The following is a 19,041-nucleotide window of genomic DNA, read 5'->3' on the forward strand; positions in this document are numbered from 1 at the left end:
AAATAAAAGAAATCATACTCTCAAAAAGACACCTATATACATATGTTTACTGCAGCACAATTCACATATGCAAAGATATGTTATCAGCCAGTGTCCATCAACTGATGAGTGGAATAAAGAAAATCATTATATATATATATATATGTATACCTGAGACTGGGCAATTCATAAAGGAAAGAGGCTTAATTGATTCACAGTTACACATGGCTGGGAAGGCCTCAGGAAACTTACAATCATGGCAGAAGGTAAAGGGGAAGCAGGCAGCTTCTTCAAAAGGTGGCAGGAGAGAGAGAAGTGAAAGGGAAAGAGCCCATTATAGAATTATCTGCTCTTGTGAGAACTCACTATCACGAGAACAGCATGGAGGAAACCGACCCATGATCCAATACCTCCCAGCTGGTCTTTCTCTCAACACCTGGGAATTACAATTTGACATGAGATTTGGGTGGAAACACAAAGCCAAACTATTGGGGGGGGTGTGTATCCTTACTTTTAAAATATCAAAATGTCATTATTTATATTTCAAAAGTAGCAATTTTTATTAGTAATGATTTTGTTTGAAAATAAAATGACCTTGTAAATTTTCTTCAATTTTAGCCTAGTATTTAGTCAAAATATAAAAAGCTGAATTTGCCAGCAGAAAACTGTAATTACTTTTAAATGAGGTAAAGATATATAAGAATATCACTGTTATTGTACTGAGAAGAAAGTGAATGAGAAAAGGAATTTAAAAAGAGAGTATCACTACCATATACATACATGAACTGACAAAGAGACTAAAATCTCCTACTGGAGATTATGTTAGGACTTGAGCAAAAGCTTCTAAAAATACCAAAAACAGAAAGAAAATAATTAATTTTAAGGAATAAATTATACAGAGAAATATGTATTTAAAAAAAAAGAAAACAGATCTTCCTGAGAGCTATTATTAACCAATTCATCTTGACCAAAATTTTAAAATGAAGTCTACAATTCTGGAATATAAAATAGTTTCATTTTGAACATAGTTAATTGAAGGCAACTTTTATACAGAAAATTTTCGGTTAAAGTTGACTCTAACTTAGGAAAGAAATGACTTGTACCAATGGTAACAAGAAGCCACCCAAAGCCAGTTTGAAATCTAGTCAATCAATGACCACTGCTCTTGCTCACCAACCAATATCAATGTGAGCAGCTTGCTTCTGAAATACAGCCATGCAGCAGCACGTGCTCCATCAGAATAGACAGCGCCTGACCAGTATTCCTCTTACTATAGGAAGCAAAAAATTCTAACTGTCTCTTTATTTCAAATACCAAAGGTTCATAATCCCTTGAAAAGAATTTGTAAGTCTATTAAATGTGCCACCGTATTAGATAAAATACTAGTGGCCAGGTGCAGTGGCTCATGCCTGTAATCCCAGCACTTTGAAAGGCTGAAGTGGGTGGATCACCTGAGGTACAGAGTTCGAGACCAGCCTGACCAACGTGGTGAAACCCCATCTTTATTAAAAATACAAATATTAGCCGGGCGTGGTGGCATGCCCCCGTAATCCCAGCTCCTTGGGAGGCTGAGGGAGGAGAAATGCATGAATCAGAAGGTGGAGGTTGCAGTGAACTGAGATCATACCACTGAACTCCAGCCTGGGGGATACAGCGAGACTCCATCTCAAAATAAAATAAAATACCAGTAAAGTTTGCAATTCCTCTGACTCAGTTTGCCATAACTACAATTATGATTACTAGTAAAAGAATAAATAGTGAATAACCACAATATTGGGCTTTTCTCTCTAAATAAAAAAAATAATATAAAGAATGTAGCTTATTATAAAAAGCCAAAACAATTTTAAAAATGCACGTAATTACCGGGCAAAACTGTTAGAATGAACCATGTCAAACATTTTTAAAGTGAGAATTAATCAAACAATATATCCAGGATAAACTCCATTCACTCATTTAATAAGTATTTATTAGGTAGCTTCATCCAATATGCTAGGCCTTTTTCTAGGCAGTGAGGATACGGTAGTGAAAAATAAAAACCCTATTCATGAAAGTGAGAAAAACACACAATAACAACAGACAGATAAGGCAAAATATACAGGATGTTACAGGAGAAAAACTAAAGCAGGAAAATGAAATGTTTATGTGTTTGATGGGGAGGGTGGTGGGAAAGTTGGGATGGTCAGAAAAGTCCCTGCTGAGAAAGGGGATTTTTTTTTCTAATACAAAAAACCTTTTATTTGTATATCAAAGTCTCTAAGAAATGATGACATAAGGTTAACAGCGTTGATGTCAAGATACAAATGGGTTTGAAGTTAGAGATGATAAATCACTTTGTTTCACTGAACCTTCCCTTCGTTACGTTAGAGAGCATCCCTGGTAGGCACCCAATTGAACCTTAAGCATGATGCGTCTGGGTAGCACACCGTTCTTCCTCAGAAAGTGGTTGTTCCTTAATGTGTTTCTTTTTACCCTTTTTCCTCTTCTTCTTAGAAAGGGGGTTTTAAATAAAGAACTGAAGGAATGGAAAGAGAAAGCTAGGAGGATATCTGGGGAAAAAGCATTCCAGACACAGGGAACTGCGAATCACAGAGGTGTGCCTGGCATCTTTAAGCACTAGGGGTAGATAAGGGATGGCAAGAATTCAGTGTGGCTGAAGCAGAGCAAGGGAGATAATTAGGAGGAACTTTGACAAGTACTCCGAGTGAAATGGGAGATAATCAGAAGGGCTGGGGCAGAGGAATGACACAATTTGACTTATGTTTTAAATACATCCACTGAGTTAAGAATTGATGAAAAGGGAAGTTTTTAAAAACCAGGACTATCAATTCCCAGTCTATGACACTCATCTAGACTGCAGATGAGGGTGGCTCAGATGTATGAGATATGACTGGCTTCAGGACATATTCTTCAGGTAGACCTGACAAGATTTACTGAGAGATTAGATGTGAGGTGTCAGAGAGAGAGAGATAGAGATGAGTCAAGAATGACACCGAGATTTTTGGCAGAGCAACTGGAAGAGTTGCCCTTAACCAAAGTAGGAAAGACTACATGAGGTGTAGATTTCAGGAAGGACATCAGTAGCCCAATTTTGGATCTGACAAGTGTGTGATACCCAATAACTAACCAAATAGAGATGTCAAGTAGGCAGGCTGATATAGAAATCTGGAATTAAGGAGAGAGATCTGAGCTGGAGACATACATTTGGAAATCACTAGCATATACACAGTAGAAAAAGTCATGAGGGGCTGGGTGCAGTGGCTCACACCTGTAATCCCAACACTTTGTGAGGCCAAGGCAGACAGATCACCTGAGGTCAGGAGTTTGAGACCAGGCTGGCCAACATGGGGAAATGCTGTGTCTACTAAAAATACAAAAATCAGCTGAGCATGGTGGCATGCACCTGTAATGCCAGCTACTCAGGAGGCTGAAGCAGGAGAATTGCTTGAACCCAGGAGGCAGAGGTTGTAGTGAACCGAGATCACACCACTGAACTCCAGCCTGGGTGACAGAGCGAAACTCTGTCTCCAAAAAAGAAAAAGAAAAAGTCATAAGAAAGAAGATTGAGGAGTGAGCCCTGGGAAACAACAATGTCCAAAAGGAGAAAGATGAGGAGGAGCAAGCAAAACAGAACATGATGAATGGACTAGAAAGGTAGGAGGAAAAGCCTGAGGCAGTGAGGTCCTGAAAGCCAAGTGAAGACGCCCTTAGGGAGGAGATGTCCTCCATTGCCTCAAATATTGCTGACAGATTAAATAAAATGAGGTGGAAGAAAAGTGCCTAGATTTATTACAGAAAAAAAATAGTGATAATCTTGAGGAAAAACGTTGGAGGACTGCTGAAATTGAAGACTTACTGGCATGAGATCAAGAGTGAATGAAAAGAAAATTTGAGTTCATGAGTGTAGACAGTTCTTTTAAGGACATCATACTTAGGAGTCATGGCTGAGAATGTTGTAATTTTCTTCCACAGTCATGGAAAAGTAATAGACAAATAGTTTCAAATTTTACATAACAGGTGTAGTTTTCAAATTTTATATAACAATTACATATTTTAAAGCTTATAAAAATTATACACATTTGGCATTAAAAATGCCAGACCAAGGTGTTAAATTCTTAAAACTATAGAACTAAAAGTTGCCTTGACCATTTCTAGATTACAGAAGCTGATTATTATTTTGTTCATGCTTATAGATAAAGACCAAGAAAAACTAAAAGCTTCAAGGAGAGTATTTCTTGCTTGATAAAAATCAGCCAATTCTAGGACAGTTGATACTCATCAAATACACAAAGTAATTGATCACCGTAAAATACTGAGTTCTATTAACAGGAATAAAGTGGCAGAAATGCAGAAAATAATCTTATTTTACAAATGAAATTTTAAAAATTATATGACATCACTGTGGAAAAATATGGTGAGGTGACTACTGAAATATATCCTTTTTTCAAAGGAAAGATAATGTCACACATGCAGGGCACTTTTACAAATAAGTGTTACTGCATTAGCAGCACCTTCCTTTTAGCACACGGGTCAGCAAATTAGCGCCTGTGGGCCAAATCCAGACCACTGCCTGTTTTTGTAAGTAAAGAATCTTGGAACACAGCCATGCTTATTCACTTTACAGTCCATAGAGTCAATTAGCTGGGTGTGATGTTGCACACTTGGGGTCCCAGCCAGTAGAAAGGCTGAGGTGGGAGGATTACTAGAGTCCAGAAAGTCAAGGCTGCAGTGAGCTGTGATCACACAATTGCACTCCAGCCTGGGCAACAGAGACCCTGTCTCAAAAAAAATAAATATATATAGTCCACAAAGCCTAAAATATTTACTAAATGGCTCTTTGCAGAAAAAGCTGGCCAGCTCCTGGTTTAGCAGATGAAAGATACTTTGATATATTTTAATAAAAGTTTTACCCAATATACTCAAATGTTTATATTAAATATAGATCCCCATGTACAATCCCTTGGCAATATTCAGATTGAAGGTCCAATATTTCGGCACTCAGGCACTGACAACAAAAATTTAATAACTAGCAATCTCGTTGCTAAGAAGGTACAGTGTCAATGTAGCGTGTAGCTTCCATTTGCAACACAGCAGATATTACAAGAATTCTAACAAAATTATCTTAAGATGTGTTACCAAACTAAATGCTTTAAATACATTTTAATTGTGAAATAATCAGTATACTCTAGATCTAACCTCATTTGTAAAAAATGGTTGCATACTGTATTATTTTCTGGGTATGAAAATTGAGCTATTTCCTATTGGTAAGGATTTACTTTTGATAATGATACATTCCTATTGATAAGGATCCATCTTTTTGATATAATAATGCTGTAAGAAATGTCCTTACACATAAGTATATATGTGACAAATCTATACAAATATCCTTAACATACCTATATATCCTTACTATGTTATATATATGTGTGTGTGAATATGCTATTAAATTAATGTTCAAAATGTATTTACCAACAGTGTATGAAATGTCTTTTTCAATGAGACCATTTCCCTTGCAGCAACACACATGGAGCTGGAGGCCACTATCTTAAGCAAACTAATGCAGGAACAGAAAATCAAATGCCACATATTCTTACTCATTACTGGGAACTAAACAATGAGAACTCATGGACACAAAGAGGAGAATAACAGACACTGGGGCCTACTTGAGGGTGGAGCGTGGCAGGAGGGAGACGACCAAAAAACTACCTTTCGAGTATTTTGCTTATTATGTGGCTGATGAAATAATCTGTACCCCAAACCTCCATGATACAGTTTACCTATATAATAAACCTGCACATGTACCCTGAAGCTAAAATAAAAGTTCACTGAAAAGAAAAGAAAATGCCTTTTCCCTCACATTTGCCAATGCTGGCTATTTTTCAAATAAATTAATGACTGGAAAAAACGGTAACTCATTGTTTACTGATTTTCATTTTTCTGATTAACAGGCAAGGCTGAATATTCTAGTAAAAGTATAAAATTTGTTCATCATGAATATTAGCCCAAATTAGGATTAGTTTGACAGCATATAGTTATCTCCTATTAAATGTTGCCATAGGCTTACCTGTGATACTCTTCATTCTCAGTGTCAGGAAATTGCTGATTTTCAGGTTTTCTGCTCGTCCTTTGTGGAATTAATCCATCATCACCATTGCCAGCAGCGACACCATTAGTCAGGTTTTCTGGGAATCCCACAGGATTACTTCCATGCTTCTTTATTTCTTCTTCAACCTTGAGTGGAAGTTTGATATTAAGGATGGTTATAACTTTATTGAATAAAAATAACCTTTTTAATTGATTTTATCAATTGACTCAGTTTGCCATTATTTTAGTCATTAAAAATATCTCACACTTAAATTTGATCATATATACAGAACTATTACCGTATAATTTTAAGATGTAATTATCATGTCATTAGTATATCATTGAAATTTTTGTAAAGTTTGCTTGATTGCTGTTTGAATAAAACAGAATTTTCCAAAATTCAAAAAGGGCCCTCCTTCATTTTGTGCTTTTATTCCCAAAAACTCTTCAGAATCTTATATATGAATTTACCCCATTTGACTCGTGGGAACACAAAAATAAAACGACATAGACACAAAATGTGTCTTCTGTCTTTACCACCTAGATTTTACATTAAACACTCAGATGTAGAGGATGAGACACTGGGGGACTTCAGGAATAGAAAGGAAGATGGCCCTTTTCTGCACTAAGATATTCTCCTCCCCCACTGCCTTTGATCGTTCTTTTTTCCTTTGGTTCCTGGATATCAAAAACATGATGGTGCTCACTGAAACATGAAAACCAAAGTTTGCCACAACACAAGGAGCAGAGTGAAACTGCTGAGGTGCAAGCGTGGAATTCCAGAAAATTAGATGCTCCCCAAATTTCACATTCAATAGCTATACAACTTTCCAGCTGGAAGTTACAAAGAATAAGTAATTATCTTCTTTAGCCACATTATCTAGTGATAATCAGACTAAAACCAAGAAAGATAAAATGATTGGTCCAAAGCTCCTAAAGTGGCATTTCCTAGCATTTTATGGCACCACTCAGGATTGTTCCATAATAATGAAAGAATCTCTCTAGGGTTTGTATCTCTTGAAAACTCAATGTACAGAATTCTTTCTGAGTTAAATATTAAATTTTTCACTGGTGATTTATGCTACTTACATGATAGGATCATGTATGCCTACACTTACTACACTTTGCTAAACAGCATAACATAAAAATCTAATTCAACAGAAACATTTGAACATAAAGGTATACCTCTCTATCCCAGTCCTTATTTATTTCTGGTTCTTGAGACATTTTCTGCAGATGCAAAAATAGAAGGTTAATTTGCTTGTTGTATTTCCGTGTATGTCTCCTCTTTTGGAATGCATGTTAAAATAATTTTATTCTTAAGTAATCAAGTATGGACATGAAAAATTAGAAAATAAAATAAAATTTAACTGTTAAAATAATTAAATAAATAATTAAAATTAAGAATTAACTTTTTAATCTATGTTTAGCTACTGCCACATCATTGGCTTCTGAGTAACATGTGAAAAATAATTCACCTCAGACAAAGGGAGAATAAAAACATGAACCAGCAAACTTAACTTTGTTACCATTTGTTTGAACTAAACTTAATTTGTTATGTGTTAAATCTACCAAAAATGAATTAGCAGATGATTTGTAGTGTTCCAAGGGCTTCCTCACTTGAAAAGAGTATATCTCATGAAACCCTAACTAGTGAGCCCCTACAGTGCACTGAAGTGCTTTTTTAAAAGATTCCTAATTGGATTGTAGGCATGCTTCAAATTTTTAGGAGCTGAAATCAACACCCAACAGAAAGAAATGCAAATTCTTAAATTTTAATTGAAATTATATGCTGTAATATGATAGTGTTATGTATCTAGATGATCTGCTTAAGTCCAGTTGTAATATATTCTAAGGTGTACTAATTACAATGGATAAAATTTTTTTAATAATCTGTACTGATTTTCTGCAACTAAAATAAGGTAGAAGGTTATTGTGTTTGTGCACTAACACCAAATGTCCCATTCTGCAAGATATGATTCTTGTAATAGGCAGTTGGGTTGCTTTTATGACCTGGTTCCCTCCCTGAACAGAAATGCTGAAGTCAGTGAGAGACCACAAGGCAGAATATGTCTTTAACCTTGGTATCAGTGACTGACAATATAAAACTGCAGATTTTCAATCACTGGATGTGATTATTCTTTAACCATGAATCCAGCTCAGGGACCTTCAGTGTTACATTGTTCATAGTTCTATTGCTTAATAATATAATCCAATAATTGATGTTACTTTATCATGTTAGGGTGTTGTAAAAATAAAAGAACAAACAAAGGTCTGGAATATGTTTTTGCCTCTATTCCAAAAGGAAAGATTAGCTATAAGCTAATCAAAAAGGCAGATAAGAATATTTTAAATAAGAATACTGTAAAATAAGAGTATTTTAAATTTTATAGTGGTTATGTTTTTAAGCTAAATATGAAATGTTAAATTAGAATTTATTGATTCTTCTGTTAATGAGATTGCTGAATTTATTAAAATAAATTTTAAGAATCTTATTAAAAAATTCTTAAAAAAAGAATCTATTGATTCTTAAAACCTAGTCTGAAAGGTAATTTCATTTGGACTATCTAATATTGTTAAAGCAAAGAAAACAACATTAAATCAAAAATTTAAATTTAAAATTTTCCATGCCTCTGACTGGCTATTTTCACTGACTTCAAGCCTTTGTGACTCTTCCTCTGATGTCAGCTTTAAGTCTTGTTCTGTTGAGAAATCCATATATTCAGTTAAGATGAACCACTTAGAACAGTTAAAAACTATTGCCTTTATAAAAATAGATTGAAGACAACATTTTATTTTATTTCATAAATTGAGTGTTTAGTCTTTCATGAAATAGTTACTTAGGAAATAATTCTCCAAAACTTCAACAAACCACTTGGGGAGACACCTGATATGATTCACTCACAAATTCATCCACCCCACATAAATGAACAAAACCACCAGAAACACAACTTTAAAATACAGTAGAAACATATAAGGTAACTCAGTATGTTGTTCACTTCCTAATAGTGAAGCAGTAAATGTAAAGAAAAGAAAATTTAGTTTTAAAGAGAAACAAGTTTTCCTGCACTTAGCTACTCTGACTCTAAGGATAGTATCAGGCAGGGCCCAGGAAAGGTTGTGGTGACCCTGTCTGAGAAGCCAGAGCCCACAGGTATGGGCTCCAGACATCCCAGAGAAAAGTTAAGAAAACAAATTCCTTTACCATCTCCCCTCCCCCTCAGCATTTATTCATAGCTATTTTTACAAATGCATATATTTTGCAAATTCTTGTTTTCCTTCAATGCAGCTGCAAGGTCACAAGCTATGCAGTGGTTGCAAAACTGTCACTATATGATTAACTGCCTTTGTTCTGCTTCTGTAAGTTTGCCTATATAAGCCAAGCCCTGTCTTTGTTCAGGGCTCAGGTTTTTGATGCAAATCCGCTGAACTGGTGTGCACCTAAATAAAATCCTCTTGTTTGACAAACTGGGTCTCTCCTGCCTCCTGTTTTCTGCAAAAATAGTACCTTACAAATGATTTCCAAAATTACTACTGACACCTTTGTTAGTGTACAATGTCTTCTTAACATCTAAAATGTTTCCATCCACTATTATGACAAATTTATATTCATTTTTCTTTTTTTTGTTTTTTTTTGTTTGAGCCAGGGTCTTGCTCTGTCACCAGGCTGGAGTGCGGTGGCACAATCTCAGCTCACTGCAACCTCTGACTCCCTGGTTCAAATGATTCTCCTGTCTCATTCTCCTGAGAAGCTGGGATTACAGGCACACACCATCATGCCCAGCTAATTTTTGTAATTTTAGTAGAGATGGGGTTTCACCATTGGCCAGGATGGTCCTGATCTTTTGACCTTGTGATCCACCTGCTCCAGCCTCCGAAAATGCTGCAATTACAGGTGTGAGCCACCACACCCAGCCTTATTTTCATCTTTTAAAACAATGCTATGGGAAGTCTTCCTTGATTCTGCAGATCTTTCCCCAGATAAACAGGTAACTCCTTCCTTGAGGTAGCCTTAGGACATCACTGATTTTTCTACTGCACCTTTACCACCTGAACTGTACATTATTCCTCCACAGGTCTGTCCCCTCTACTCCAAGACTGCAGAGGACAGTCTTGCACATCATCTTTGTAAAAACAGTCTTTATTTTACTCAGAAATTTCTTATTGAGTCCTGCTACATACATGCTAGGTGTTAGGGTTTAAAAAGAATGAAAATAAAGCCTGTCAGGGATGGCTTTTCTAGAACACCTGCCCAAGCAGAGACTTAAATACTGAGGCTAGCTAGATTAAAAGTGGTAGAGGGCAAGAAAGGGTGACAGCATGCCACACAGCAGCAAGAGCAGGAGCGAGGCCTGAAAGAGTGAAAGTATTTGCCTGCAATAGAAGGAGGAGTGAGTAGGGCATTAAGAGCCACTCAGTAATTCCAGAGAAAGGGCACACAGGGAAAAGGGCTAAAGATGTAGAGTAGGGCAGAAGTCAGATTATGAAAGCCTTATGTGTACTTTTAAGATGCTTAGACATTAACGTTCAAGAGTGGTCTCTGGTCCTATCTGTATTTAGATGTAGATCATTTTAATGCCAAAACCAATATTCCTAGTGAGCCATTATTCATTAAGACAAGGTGACAGCTAGCTCATGTGGACACAGCTGAGATGATACTATGTAGCAAATTCTCAATAATTCTAATGAACGCTTGGAAAGTCAATTCTACAATAAGTCATAGAAATTATAATAAATCACTTAATATTTGGGAAGGTGCTTTATAAAGTTATAGTGTATATGAATATAACTAATAGTTGTGAATTCAGAGCTGTGACAATAAAGCAAAAAAATCACACTGTGTTTGAGTCAGCAATATTTAGATTTCTATCTAGTCTTCCTACCCAGTCCATAAATTCTAAGTATAATCCTAGTACTCGCTCTCAAGTTTAAGTTAAATGCTAGCCTATACAAAAAACACTCTTTCTCTTACTTCTTTTTTGTTATTTATATGTTGCTTTGTTTAAAGGAAGAACACAAAAGTGCCCTGCTAAAGGGATTCTGTTTGGCTGCAGGCTGCAAGAGGGGAAAAACACAAAGCACATTTTGCAGAAAATGATTTTTTAGAAGTCAGAACTATGACATGAAGTCAAGCAGGGCACTCTAGGACTGATTTTGCTGTGATTCCTTAATATGCTCCTTGCTCTTTCTTTTCTGGAAGCTGTGACTCACACAGGTCATGGAGAAAATTTCCTACTCCTTCCTCATGTCCAGGTTAAATACTAGTGTACAACGTGGAAACCTGTAAATTATCTGACATTTCTCTGTCCCCCAAACCTTTCTCATTCAATTATCACTAAATCATATTGACTATACCTCTCTTCTTCCTCTGCTTTATATTACCACTGCCACTGAGAATATAAACATTTACAAAATGGCTTTTATTACAAACAACCCTTCCAACTATTAATGTTATTTCTTACATGAAAAAAATTAAGCAAAACAAATGAAAAAAGCATAACACCAAAAAAAGGCCAACACATTAAAATGAGTAACTGAGATTCCAAACTTTATTTTGCCACGGGCAGGTGAAAACCCTAGAATACATTGATACTAGTCCAAGGATGTATGACATGGAAACTATAGCTGACTACTGCAAAAGCTTCCTTTGTCTCCTGGTTTCTTTACATGGTTATCTTCCTTTTTTTTTTTAAATTAATTTATTTTTTATTGATAATTCTTGGGTGTTTCTCACAGAGGGGGATTTGGCAGGGTCATAGGACAATAGTGGAGGGAAGGTCAGCAGATAAACAAGTGAACAAAGGTCTCTGGTTTTCCTATGCAGAGGACCCTGCGGCCTTCCACAGTGTTTGTGTCCCTGGGTACTTGAGATTAGGGAGTGGTGATGACTCTTAACGAGCATGCTGCCTTCAAGCATCTGTTTAACAAAGCACATCTTGCACCACCCTTAATCCATTTAACCCTGAGTGGACACAGCACATGTTTCAGAGAGCACAGGGTTGGGGGTAAGGTCACAGATCAACAGGATCCCAAGGCAGAAGTTTTCTTAGTACAGAACAAAATGAAAAGTCTCCCATGTCTACTTCTTTCTACACAGACACGGCAACCATCCGATTTCTCAATCTTTTCCCCACCTTTCCCGCCTTTCTATTCCACAAAGCCGCCATTGTCATCCTGGCCCGTTCTCAATGAGCTGTTGGGCACACCTCCCAGACGGGGTGGTGGTCGGGCAGAGAGGCTCCTCACTTCCCAGTAGGGGTGGCCGGGCAGAGGCGCCCCTCACCTCCCGGACGGGGCGGCTGGCCGGGTGGGGGGCTGACCCCCCCACCTCCCTCCCGGACGGGGCGGCTGGCGAGGCGGGGGGCTGACCCCCCCACCTCCCTCCCGGACGGGGCAGCTGGCCTGGCAGAGGGGCTCCTCACTTCCCAGTAGGGGTGGCTGGGCAGAGGTGCCCCTCACCTCCCGGATGGGGCGGCTGGCCGGGTGGGGGGCTGACCCCCCCACCTCCCTCCCGGACGGGGCAGCTGGCCTGGCAGAGGGGCTCCTCACTTCCCAGTAGGGGTGGCTGGGCAGAGGCGCCCCTCACCTCCCGGATGGGGCGGCTGGCTGGGTGGGGGGCTGACCCGCCCCACCTCCCTCCCGGACGGGGCGGCTGGCCGGGCAGAGGGGCTCCTCACTTCCCAGTAGGGGCAGCCGGGCAGAGGTGCCCCTCACCTCCCGGACGGGGCAGCTGGCTGGGCAGGGGGCTGACCCCCCCACCTCCCTCCCGGACGGGGCGGCTGGCCGGGCGGGGGGGCCGACCCCCCCACCTCTCTCCAAGATGGGGCGGCTGGCTGGGCGGGGGGGCTGACCCCCCCACCTCCCTCCCAGATGGGGCGGCTGGCCGGGCAGAGGGGCTCCTCACTTCCCAGTAGGGGCGGCTGGGCAGAGGCGCCCGGGCAGAGGCGCCCCTCAGCTCCCAGACGGGGCGGCTGGCTGGGCGGGGGTCTGACCCCCCCACCTCCCTCCAAGATGGGGCGGCTGGCCGGGTGGGGGGCTGACCCCCCCACCTCCCTCCTGGACAGGGCGGCTGGCCGGGCGGGGGGCTGACCCCCCCACCTCCCTCCCGGACAGGGCGGCTGGCCGGGCAGAGGGGCTCCTCACTTCCCAGTAGGGGCGGCCGGGCAGAGGCGCCCCTCACCTCCCGGACGGGGCGGCTGGTTATCTTCCATCAATCCCAGCAAACTATAGGCCACAGGCCAAATCCAATCTGCCTTTTGGCTTTGTAAATAAAGTTTTATAGGAGCTCAGTCATGCCTGTTTGCTTACATATAATCATGGTGGCTTTCACACTACAACAACAGACAACAGCCTGGTTAAGTAGATATGACAGAGACCACATAGTCTAAAATATTTCCCACCTGGTCCTTTACAGAAAAAGCTTACTAACCCATTTTACACCATAAGCAGAATATGCCTTAATATTCAAATTTAATCTTGTAACTCCCCTGCTCAAATTTCTCCAATGAGCCCCTGCAGCACACATTGTTGGCTCCTATCAATAGCCATTCCTTATTCTTTCTTGGAGAAGAAACACAAGTCTATTGGGATATTTATTATCCCAATCCCCCTCCTCAGCCTCAGAAAGAGAAATGTTTATTCTAAGCTAATCATGTATTTGCCATCCCATTGCCTGGTTTGGGAATGAGCATGTGGTGTGACCCAGCCAATGAAATGTTACAGGAAGCCCCTTGCATGCTTCTAAGTTTTCTCCCTGTTTAAAAGACACATGTGAAGAAAAGCAGCCCTTGAAATGTTGTGTTGTGAGAACAAGATGTTTGGAGCTGCTGCGGATTAGCCAACCATGAAAGGAGACATGAAGAAAACACTGCCAACAGCACAGCTGAAAGAGGGACAAATGGGATCCTAGGATATCACTGAACAACCAAAACAACTCTGGTTCCTACTGTTTTAGCCACTGCTCATCTAGTATTTACAGTCCAAAGCATTCTACCTGGTAAATTTCCCATGGCCCACAGGGTAAGACCTACTCATTTCTATAGTATTAAAAAAGTCTATCATAAACTTGCCTTAGCTAAGTATTCACCTCATTCCCCACCTCTGGTGTCTCACACTTTTGGTACTAGCAAAAGTGAACTGCTCAGAAACCCTGCAAATTTCACTCGGCATCTTGTCCTTTGCACTTGTTGCTCTTCCTGCCAAACAGGCAATCTCATTAGATGTTCTTCTGGCAAACACACAAACTTGTTGCATGTTCCTTCTGCCAAAAATTATTCTTCTGCTTCTTTACCTAGAAAAATTCTTCTCACTCTGCATGCTTACTTTGAATCATACCTACTTTTTTTCAAAACTTTCATTCCTCATCACATATGTCTGGCACATAATTAATACATAATAAATCATAATTATAAGCTTCCAGTTGGCATCTAGCACACAGTAAGCACTGAATAAAGTAGTAAAATAATAAAAATGACAATGATAATAACAAGCTCCTGTCTGTATTTTTAATTGTGTGTGTTCTGTAGCATTAGAAAAATGATTAGTATCTAAAAGACATTTGATAGTTATTTGTTAAGTGGACAAGTGAAAACATAGAAATGTTTTCTTTGTAAATTCTGTTGAAAAAGCACAGAAATGAAATAGAGACACCTCTATTATGAGCACCTTAAAGATCAAAACTACATCTATTCCATCTTTGTCTTCTGCAACTTATAAAACCTAACTTACAGAAGCTTTTTGATAAATAGATGGCTAAATTAAAGGTGTCCTCATCCAGTTTGGATTATACAATGTATTAGGTGTCCACAAACAGGTGGCATACTAGTATTTTTGTTAATGTGAAGCATTTTTCTACTTTTATTATAATCTGCTGAGCCTAGAGTTGGGCAATTTGTACATTTATTATGACAATCTTTTGGTAAATGGTAGCAGAGCATCTTGTTCTAACAAAATTACTGTTATCAAGACAATTGACCAGCAGGTAGAGAACACATCTTGTTCCAACAAAGTAAATGTATCTCTTTCCAACTTCAAATGAGGAGGAATGAAGTCAGTAAGAGTGAGACCTTGTTGGGACAAGGATATGTAACATGACTTGTGCTTTGGCGTTCTTTTGTGATCAAAAATTCCTTACTTTTATTTTTTTATCTATGGTAGGACCACCCAGAGCAGGGGTCCACAACTCCCAGGTCACAGACTGGTACCAGTCCACGGACTATTATGAACCACACCATACAGGAGGAGGTGAGCAGCAGGCAAACCAGGGAAGCTTCACCTGTACTTACAGCCACACCCCATGGCTCATATTACTGCCTGAACTCTGCCTCCAGTCAGATCAGTGATAGCACTAGATACTCATTGGAGCATGAACCCTATTGTGAACTGCTCATCTGAGGGATCTAGGTTGTGTGCTTCATATGAGAATCTAATGCCTGATGATCTGTCACTGTCTCACTTTGCCCCTAGATGAGACCATCTAGTTGCAGAAAAATAAGCTCAGAGTTTCCACGGATTCTACATTATGGTAAGTTGTATAATTATTTCATTATATATTACAATGTAATAATAATATAAAGTAGCACAATAAATGAAACATGGCTGAATAATCCTGAAACCATCCCCACCTTCCCCCAGCCCATGGAAAGACTGTCTTCCACAAAACCGGTCCCTGCTGCCAAAAACATTGTGGACAACTGACCTAAAGTAATTCATTATCACAAGTCTTACCTGAATTGCTGCTTTCAGAAGAGATTTTTAGCATCTGTTTTTCTTTATAGTCAGAAAGTAATTCACAAATTCTATGTAAAAAAATGTAATAAACCAAATTACTATTTTAATACTGATATAAAAAATACTTACCAAATGTAAAATTCTTGGAGTATTTCAAACAATATCATAATATCAGAATTTAACAGTATTATCCCATACACTTATGAGTACATTCTACAAACTTTTCCTTAAGCTTCTAATTAAAGAAGAAAAAAAATTAGGTGAAATGCTCATAAATCAAGGGCACTGTGACCCAGTAAATCAGCATGCATTAGCATGACATAATAGAAAGTGTCCCAACTCTGCATAAGTCCTAGCTCCATAATGAACAGCTATTTGTTCTTGGACAACTTTCTTCTCTTAGGCTCAATGTCTTCTTCTACAAAGTGAGGACTTTGCTGCCTTATTTCACTAGGTTGTTATAAAGACTTAACAAGGTAACATTTTTTAAATGCTCAGAGAAATAGTAAAGCAATGGAATAATCTGTTCCTAAACTTTATGACTAAAATTATCTTGGAATCCCAAATAAAACCCCATGTGTATTTTGTTCATAGGTTCTAATATGCAAATGCTGTAGTTTTCAGAAAATGTTATTAAGTCCTAATTTTGCTTCTTAGTTGTCCTACTCCTTATGGCTTATAATTCAGGGCATCTCAACTGTGTCATAGTTTGTAACTAAATTTTTTCATAAATCTCTCATTAAAGTAGATAATGTGATTGTCCACTATTACGGAGTTGACCAATTTGTTGTGCTAAGGGCAGAAAAACCAATGGATGTTAAGACCTGGCTTGGAGCAATGATCCTTCTCTACAGACTCAAACTCTGAGCCAGCAGATGTTTGTTAGGATAATGCTTTATATTGATGTTCAATTCCAGCTGACATGGGAGACCAAAACTCTACTTTTATTTTTTTTCAGTTTTCATGAAGAAGCTGCAAATTGACATTCTCTAATTTTTGACATACATACTTATATTTTGCACTGAACACATTATTCAGCTCTAAATCATCTCACAGACCATCTTCCATGACTATTTTTGCAGCACAAATCACATTTCGATATTTTGGTGGCACCCATTTTGCTTTGATTCACACTGTTTCCTTAGAGCTAGTCAGCAAATAGTGAAATGATCTTCCAGTGACTGCACAAAATATGGAATGCTTCAAAGAGTTGTGCTGCCTCCTTATGCAGAAGCCATGCTAACTTTCTCTGTATTGTTCCAATTTTAGGATATGTGCCACCAAAGCAGGCACAAAGCCCTACTTTTACACATGATTTGTGATGAGTCATGGACAAGGCTTGGCTCTTGTCCAAGACTCATCACTACTTACTTAACCTACTTGAGATTCTGAGAATTCTCTTCAATGGCTTCCTGTGAGATACAATTTGAAAATATTTTAAAATCTTGAGCTAGAGATGGAAGTAGCTTGGACGATTTTCATTATCATATAAATCAGATCACTCAAGGGGCCAACCACAGCTGGGAGCCACTGCTTGGGGAAGGCTCATATGGGACTTTCTACTGCCTAAGGTTCTACACAGGATATAAAGGTGCCTCACAGTGTAGATCTGGTAGCAAAGAAGAAGAAACAAACACTGATCTCTTTCTGCCACATTATTTGAACCCCTCTGACCCTTTATAACAAGCCCACCTAATATCTGCTAGAGAAAAGACCAACAACGGCCTGAAAGGATCTCTTACCATGAAGGTCTCAGCTAATTCTTGGCTAAGATGTGGGTTCCACATTAGGTTCCGAATACAGGAGGAAGGGTCAATTTGCTCACTTTGTGTGCGGATAAAGTCAGGATGCCCAGCGGCCAGAGCAGGGTGCTGGTGCTTTGGGAACAATGGCTGAGCATATAAGCATAGGTAAGGGAACTAAAAAATGTTGTAACTTCAAAGTCACTGTATGAATCCCCATGAAGACTTGAGGGATCTGAATCAGTAAGGGCACCTTGGTGTCAAAGGTCAACAATTACCAGGCAGCAGAACCAGTTTGAGTGGCAACAATGCAGCAACAGAAACAATGGAAACAACAGAATGATTGGAATGTCCTTTTTTTTCTCCTCCTTCTGACTGGATAAAAGGGACTGTCTTCCTTGGATTTAGTGAACCCCTTTGGTTCTTGAAAAATTCAAGGAGTATGTAGGAGATAGTCCCCAGAAGACAGTACAAGGCTTTCTGCTAAACTGGACATTTCAAGACCCAAATAACTAATCCAAAAAATCAAAGATGTGAAACTCTTTTTTATCCCATGCATAGGTGTTATACTTGGATGAAATGAACAATATTGGGATCTCTAAGGATAAAGGTCTTAAAAGTCCTGAGGTAAAGAATCCTGCACCCATTGGTACTTCTAACTTGTCTTGCTTTTTGTCTGATTTCTGGCTGATGCAGGGGACTAACTCACTGCTACTCTAAAACTACCTGAACCAAACTATGACATCTCACCTGATATGTAAGATGCAATTGTTATAATTATTTTAAACCTCAATTTAGCATTAACTAGCCTTTTCATGTAAACACTTACACATGATGATGACTAGAAACAGCATACTCTCTGGCCGTCTGTCCAGATAGATCTTGAGAAGATACATCAACATTTTGCTCAAGTAGAAGATTGACTATACTTGCTGATCCACAACATACAGCAAGTATGAGGGCAGTTCTAAAATTACAGAGATAATTTCTCCTTTAGGAACTGTAATAAAGTTATTTTAAAAGCTAATTTGATATACTTTACCAATTTGACATCTTGCCTGTCCATGCAGAATCAAACATTTACATGCGCTAAAAGACATAAGCATCTTCAGTGCTCAAGTGTTCATCTTTGTAAAATACCACCAAGGTTAAAAGGAAGGGACAAAAAGGAAACCTCTTATCTCAGTGGGGTATTGCATAGCAGAACTACTAATTTAAAGTCCTTTGATGGGCAAGAAACAATGCTAGGGCCACTTATCTGAAGTGGACAAAGATTTAAGTGAAGATTTTGTCACAGCTTCCCTAGACTGATATGCTGTAATAGAAAATTAGCTAGGGGCTAAGATAAATAAGAGCTCTCTGCATGCTGAAAGCAGTAATATTAATAATAATGGTAAGAATAGTAGTCACAGGAGTTTCAGTTAATGATGCCAATAAGCATGTGCTATGCACTGAATTAAATGCCACATATATCTTTCTTGCTTATGCACAGCCAACTTTGAAGGATATA

At 38.9% G+C, this 19,041-nt stretch overlaps 1 protein-coding gene and 1 non-coding gene across 2 annotated transcripts in view; both read right to left on the bottom strand.

Annotated features, from left to right (window-relative positions):
• Window positions 1-19,041, bottom strand: part of LOC100615278 (POTE ankyrin domain family member B3) — a 32,848-nt gene that overhangs the window by 4,324 nt on the left and 9,483 nt on the right. The window contains 5 exon segments of the mRNA XM_054667310.2: window positions 6,041-6,207; window positions 7,246-7,290; window positions 8,692-8,762; window positions 15,787-15,857; window positions 18,361-18,498. Of these exon segments, the coding sequence (XP_054523285.2) occupies window positions 6,041-6,207; window positions 7,246-7,290; window positions 8,692-8,762; window positions 15,787-15,857; window positions 18,361-18,498 (492 nt within the window).
• LOC112205823 (U6 spliceosomal RNA) lies at window positions 16,976-17,082 on the bottom strand. The gene has a single exon (XR_002939906.1). It is a non-coding gene; the product is annotated as a U6 spliceosomal RNA (small nuclear RNA).

The sequence above is a fragment of the Pan troglodytes genome, chromosome 16 (genome assembly GCF_028858775.2).
Source record: "Pan troglodytes isolate AG18354 chromosome 16, NHGRI_mPanTro3-v2.0_pri, whole genome shotgun sequence".
Taxonomy (NCBI): domain Eukaryota; kingdom Metazoa; phylum Chordata; class Mammalia; order Primates; family Hominidae; genus Pan; species Pan troglodytes.